Raw genomic sequence first — 6144 nt, 5'->3', positions numbered from 1 at the left:
CCCCCCCCCACCCCCCCCCCCCCCCCCCCGCTTGGGCCTCTGGCTGTAGGGTGGGGCCAGAGGAGGGCAGGGCCTCAGGAGGGAAGCCACCAGACAAGCGGAATGTGACTCTGCAGAGATGGGCAGGCGACGGAGGGAAGCGCGGGACAGGCCCCTCTGGAGGCCGGCTCTCCCTCCATCGTTGGGGCCTTCTCCAGCGCCCTTAGAGCAAGGCGCCTCACCAGGGTGCATTCCTGGGAGACTGGAGGTCAGGGTCACTGACCCGGGTCAAGTGGGGCAGCCCGTCCCTGACCCAAAGGTGGCGGGGACCTGCCTCTGGGCCCTGGTGCCAGCGGCTCCAGATGTGAGGCTGTGGGGTCCAGGCAGCCCCCGGCGCCCTATTGGTGTCTGCCTGAAACTAGGTCTTCTCCAAGGCCAAGTGTGCAGAATCCTCATTTCTAAGGGGGTCACAGCCCAGATGCTCGGCTCTGTGGGTAGGAAGGGGGAGGGACCAGGCACTGGGGCACCGTCTGGCTAAGGGAGTGGGGAGAGGGCAAGAGGCTCTCCCTGCAAGGGTCAGAGGCTCAGTGGCCAGCCCTCAAATTGGTAAAAGCATCACCGACTTTCAATTGAGTTAACCGACCAGCCCCTTGCAACTCCTTAGGCTGCACCGCTGCTAGTCAGGGAATCATGACCCGAACCGGAGGTGCGTGGTTGGGGACTGGGCACCCTTGCCTTGGGTCACTCGGGTCGGGTGGGCCACAAGTTCGGAGACAGGCGCGTTCAGAGTTGGCTGCCCAAGGGGTGCAGTCTGGCGAAGCCTGGCGGCTGGTCGTCGTCTCAGGGCGGGTTTGGCGAAAGAATCCGAGCCGCCCTCGGGGACCGCCGGGCCCGCGGCCAACTCGCGGGGGCGGCCTCGGGCGGGGACTCGGAGCCGCGGCCCGGCGCTTGCCTCCGGGGAAATGTCCCCTCTCCGACCCCGCGGTCCCCACCAGGGCGGCACACCCCGCCCCCCCCTTCTCTCCTTGGCTGGCGCGCCCACCTCCTCCACTCCAGGCGCCCGGAGCGACCTCCGCCTCCGCCAGACCACCCAGGACCGCCCCGCCGGACGGCACCGGTGCCCCCAACCCCCGGATCACGTCCGGAAAGGCCCTGGGCCCCCGCGTCCGGCCACGCCATCCGCCAGGCCGCCCTAGGGACTCGGCAGCGAGGGTCAGCCCAGGCCCCGCCCAGCGCTCCCGCCCACTTTGGCCGCCTCGGCTCCCGCGGCCGCGCCCCCGCCGCACTTTCCACGCCGGGACGGGACCGGTCCTGAGGTCGCCCAGCTCCGAGCCGTGTCCCCTGAGCGCGCGTACCTGGACGTGCGCGGCGTGCAGACTGGCGCGGGAGGCTCCTCCACTTCGCGCCGGCCTTGCGGGCAGGGAGCCGACCACCGCCCTGGGCCGCAGGCTGGCGGGCAGTTGACCCCGGCGCCTCTGGCCTGTGGGCAAGACGTCGGGGCTCGACGCAGGCCTGGGAGGGAGGTGGCGGGGGCGGCTTCTGAGGGCCCGCCTCCTCGCGCAGCGGGCAGCGGGGGCAGGGGGCTGGGGGCTGGGCCCGGGGCCCGGACGCGCCAGCAGAGGGAGCGCCGCCGAGCACCCCGGCAGGCACAGGGCGCCCCGAGCGCCCGGCGCTCCCCGCCGCTGCCCCCTTCCCCTTCCCTCCCCTTCTGGAAGAGGGGCCCGCGGCGTGATGCACAGTCCGGTCTCCGATCCTCGGCTGCCGGGCGCGCCGGCCCCACGTGGTGCGGCGCCAGGCGGGGCGGGCGGGGGCGCCGCGGGAATCGCGGCGCTTTCTTTAAGGTGGGGGGAGGGGGCGGGGGGCGGCCAAGCTCCGCCCCCGGCGACAGTGGGGTGCGTGCCGGCCAATGGGGAGCCGGGCGGAGGGCGGAGCCTTGTGGCCGCTGCTTAAAGAAACTTGTTGCGGGTCGCCCCGCGGGGACCGATCTCCGGCGGCAGCGGCGGCTGTGAGCGGGCTGGGGTCGGGTCACCGCACGGCAACTTCGGATCCCAGAGCGGCTGCAGCGCAGCGGCCATCGACCCGGTGCGCCTCCCTGGTGCGCGCTTCTCCGCGCGCGGCCCCGATGCTGGACATGAGCGAGGCCCGCGCCCAGCCGCCCTGCAGCCCGTCTGGCACTGCGAGCTCCATGTCGCACGTGGAGGACTCGGACTCGGATGCGCCGCCCTCGCCCACCGGTTCCGAGGGTCTGGGCCGCGCGGCGGGCGCGGGGGGCGGCGGCCGGGGCGACGCTGCTGAGGCGGCGGATGAGCGCTTCCCTGCCTGCATCCGCGACGCCGTGTCGCAGGTGCTCAAGGGCTACGACTGGAGCCTGGTGCCCATGCCCGTGCGTGGCGGCGGCGGCGGCGCGCTCAAGGCCAAGCCGCACGTGAAGCGGCCCATGAACGCCTTCATGGTGTGGGCGCAGGCGGCGCGCCGCAAGCTGGCGGATCAGTACCCGCACCTGCACAACGCCGAGCTCAGCAAGACGCTGGGCAAGCTGTGGCGGTGAGTGTCTGTCCTCAGGCTGGGGGCGGGGACCGGGCCCTGGGGTGCCTGGAGCTGGGAGGTGGCGCAGCGCCCGGCCTCGGCCCTTCTCCCAGTGGCTGTTCCCAGGGCGAGTCCTAGTGGAAAAACCCGATCTGGCCAGCCGGGTCGGGTGCGGGGTACAGGACAGACTGGGCAGGCAGAGGGCAGCGGGAGGAGTGTGCGCCGGAGAACATGCCTGGAGTCCAGAAACAAGCCCCTCTAGGCCATGACTGGCAGGCTGAGTTAGGGGACCTCAGCTGTGAATGGCCCCAGAGCCTGGAGGCCTGTCCCTCCCAGTGGAAAGTGGCCTCTTTGTAGAAGCAGGACCCATCTCTGGAGGTGCCCTCTCCTTGGTAATGACGCCAGAACCACCCCAATGCAGGAGTCTAGAGGCAGATGGAATGGTGTGGTTTGCCCGCCGGCATCTCCCTGCAGCTTCTCCCTCTTCTCCACCTCTGCACCCTCAGCGGGGGCAGAGGAGAACACAGAGGGTGTTCAGCGCGGTTGCCCACGCTGGCGTGATGAGTCTGGCCATTCTGTAGAAAGTAGCTGCCCTACGGCGGTAGTGGGCCTCGGCGACAGTACTGCTGTTCGTTCGGGACAGCCCACCCCCACCAAATGCTCTCTATTGGGCTTGACAGTGGACGGCTTTGGGGTCAGGGCGCTGGTCCCCTTTCCTGCCCCTCACCTTGCGAGTGGGCACTCAGACCTTGTGTTTGTGTCTTCTGTGCGCCTGCCCCTGTCCAGTTAGTGCTGTGCCCCCAGACCCTGGCCCACAGGCAGTTAGAGGGGAGCTCTGGAAGGGTATGAGGGGCCGGTGTGTGAGCCTCAGTGAGGACCATTGGGTCATGCCAGTGTTTCTGGAGCCCTGGGAAGCCAAGCTGTCCGGAGTCTCAGCTTGGCTCCCAGGAAGCCTCCCTTTGTCCAAGTGTATGCTCAGCTGGGTCCTGGCCTCTGCCTTAGAAAGTCCCAAAGGGAGGGAACAAACAGGCTCGGGGAGGGGAAGTAAGAGGGGGAAGATGGAAGCGGGAGGACCTGAGTCTTTCCTGGCTCATTCCTCCAATCGCCCCTGGCTTACTCCCGCCCATCCTCGGAGCAGGGGCGCACGGCCTAGGGCCCCCACCCCCAGAGAGGCGCAGGCAGGCACACAGCTCCCCTGGACCTCCCAGGCTCATCGGTGCGATGCCGGCCGCCTGCTCATCCCGCCCCTGCCCTCTGTCCCGCAGCCTGCTGAGTGAGAGTGAGAAGCGCCCTTTTGTGGAGGAGGCGGAGCGGCTGCGTGTCCAGCACAAGAAGGACCACCCAGATTACAAGTACCAGCCGCGCCGCAGGAAGAGCGTGAAGACCGGCCAGAGCGACTCCGACTCGGGAGCTGAGCTGGGCCACCACCCGGGCGGCGTGTACAAGACTGACGCTGGCCTGGGGGACGCGCACCATCACAGTGACCACACAGGTGGGCTCCTGGGGCCAGTGAGCAGGTCACAGACCTCAAGAGAACCAGGCCTTCCCCGGGTCCCCTGAGAAAGCCCCACAGCCCCGAGAGGCAGCTGTTCCAACACCCACGGGGCCTGCTCGGCCTCCTCTGACACTGGGTGCCTCAGAGCTCATCCTGGCCCAGTGCCCTGTGACCTGGGCATTTTCTGTCCTTCGGGAAGGCCTTTCTGCTCCCCTGGCCTTCTTACTGGTTCTGACCTCGGGTTCACTCATGCTGCTGGGCTGGTGGTCAGCAGCTCAGTTTCAGGATCAGACTGACCCGGGTGGAATCCCGGCCAGCTGAGCAGTCTCAGTCGAGCTGGCAAAAGCAGTGGGCCTGGGGAGACAGGTTTGGTGTGGACCCTGTGGTTGCCATGGGTGGGGGACTGGGCGCTTCCTCTCCTCCCCACCACCCCCACCTTGGTGGTCACGACGGGGCCTCCCTGGCCCCAGGTCTTCCCCTAGAACAGTGCTTAACGGAATTTCCTTGGCTGCGGAGTGAGGTCTGGGTCTGGCTTTGCTGGAATTTCTGGGAAATATACGGGAACAAAAAGCCGTTGATTCCTACCTGCGGCAGTTAGCGGGGCGGGTTTTCCTCCCATGTGTGTGTCGCCAGCCCAGCCGCCCCCTACAGAAGGGGCATTCATCCTTGAAATGTGCTCTGTCCCCAGGGCAGACCCATGGGCCGCCCACCCCGCCCACCACCCCCAAGACTGACCTGCACCACGGGGGCAAGCAGGAGCTGAAGCTGGAAGGCCGCCGCCTGGTGGACAGTGGGCGTCAGAACATCGACTTCAGCAACGTGGACATCTCCGAGCTGAGCAGTGAGGTCATCGGGAACATGGACACCTTCGATGTCCACGAGTTCGACCAGTACCTGCCCCTCAACGGCCACTCGGCCCTGCCCGCCGAGCCTGGCCAGCCCGTGGCGGCCGGCTCCTATGGGGGCGCGTCCTACTCACATTCTGGGGCGGCCAGCATTGGGGCATCCCCCGTGTGGGCTCACAAGGGCACGCCGTCGGCCTCCGCGTCGCCCACTGAGGCAGGCCCCCCACGGCCGCACATCAAGACGGAGCAGCTGAGCCCCGGGCACTACGGGGACCAGTCGCACGGCTCCCCGGGCCACGCCGACTATGGCTCCTACAGCGCGCAGGCCAGCGTCACCACCGCCACCACCGCCGTGGCCGCCAGCTCCTTCACCAGCTCGCAGTGCGACTACACCGACCTGCAGGCGCCCAGCTACTACGGCCCGTTCCCTGGCTACCCGTCTGGCCTCTACCAGTACCCCTACTTCCACTCGCCCCGCCGGCCCTACGCCTCGCCTCTGCTCGGGGGCTTGTCTGTGCCGCCCGCCCACAGCCCCCCCAGTAACTGGGAGCAGCCCGTGTACACCACCCTGACCAGACCCTGAGGGTGCAGCCGCGGGAGGGGCGCCAGCCGAGGACCTCCTCGCCCCGGCAGAGACACACAGGCCTCCAGGGGCTCGGAAGGTGCAGCGAGGGCAGGAGTCGCGGCTGCGTCAAGTGCCTGCCGAGGTCCATGAGGAGCCAGGCTGTGTGAATGAGCCCCCTCTGCTTACAGATTCCCAGACCCCCATCCACAGACAAAGCCCTCCTTCCCTTCCCTCTCTTTTTGCGGGGACTGCGGCTTGGAAGCAGGCATGGGAGCCTGGGTGTTGCCTCTCCCTGGCTGCAAAGCGGCAGCCACAGCACAAAAGACAAAGAGGGAAGAGGCAAAGGGGCTCCGGGCCCACCGAGCTCCGAGAACCTGGCCAGCCTTGGTACTGAGAATGCGCAGGGCCCACGGATGACGTTCCCGTGGCCAGGAGGCGTCCGAGGGATCACCTCCTGGGACCAGCCCATTAGACTGGAGGTGTTCCTTGTAGTTAGGGTTCTTCCGAGCAAGGTTTGGCTGTGATTAACACTTCTTTTTATTTTTTTTTTATTTTTATTTTTGAAGCTTCAATGTGTTTGATTTGTTTTGAAAGCTGTTAAAATGTATTTATGTTCTGTGTTATTTTATCTTTAATTAATGAAATAATCTGTGCAGAGAGTAGAATTTAAGATGAAACAGAAGCCGGAGAGCTGAGGGTGAGGTGTGGGCGGGGCAGAGGGTGGGGGTCCCTGC

At 67.0% G+C, this 6144-nt stretch overlaps 1 protein-coding gene across 1 annotated transcript; it reads left to right on the top strand.

Annotated features, from left to right (window-relative positions):
* The first annotated feature begins 1885 nt into the window (after positions 1 to 1885).
* Positions 1886 to 5826, top strand: SOX8 (SRY-box transcription factor 8). The gene is made up of 3 exons (XM_052635786.1): positions 1886 to 2523; positions 3771 to 3997; positions 4689 to 5826. Exons 1-3 carry the CDS (start codon positions 1886 to 1888, stop codon positions 5426 to 5428), a joined length of 1605 nt encoding a protein of 534 aa, XP_052491746.1. The 3' UTR covers positions 5429 to 5826.
* Positions 5827 to 6144: the final 318 nt, after the last annotated feature.

This window comes from Budorcas taxicolor, chromosome 2 (genome assembly GCF_023091745.1).
Source record: "Budorcas taxicolor isolate Tak-1 chromosome 2, Takin1.1, whole genome shotgun sequence".
NCBI lineage: Eukaryota > Metazoa > Chordata > Mammalia > Artiodactyla > Bovidae > Budorcas > Budorcas taxicolor.
Note: the sequence above shows the minus strand (reverse complement) of the source record. Positions and strands in the feature narration are given on the sequence as shown.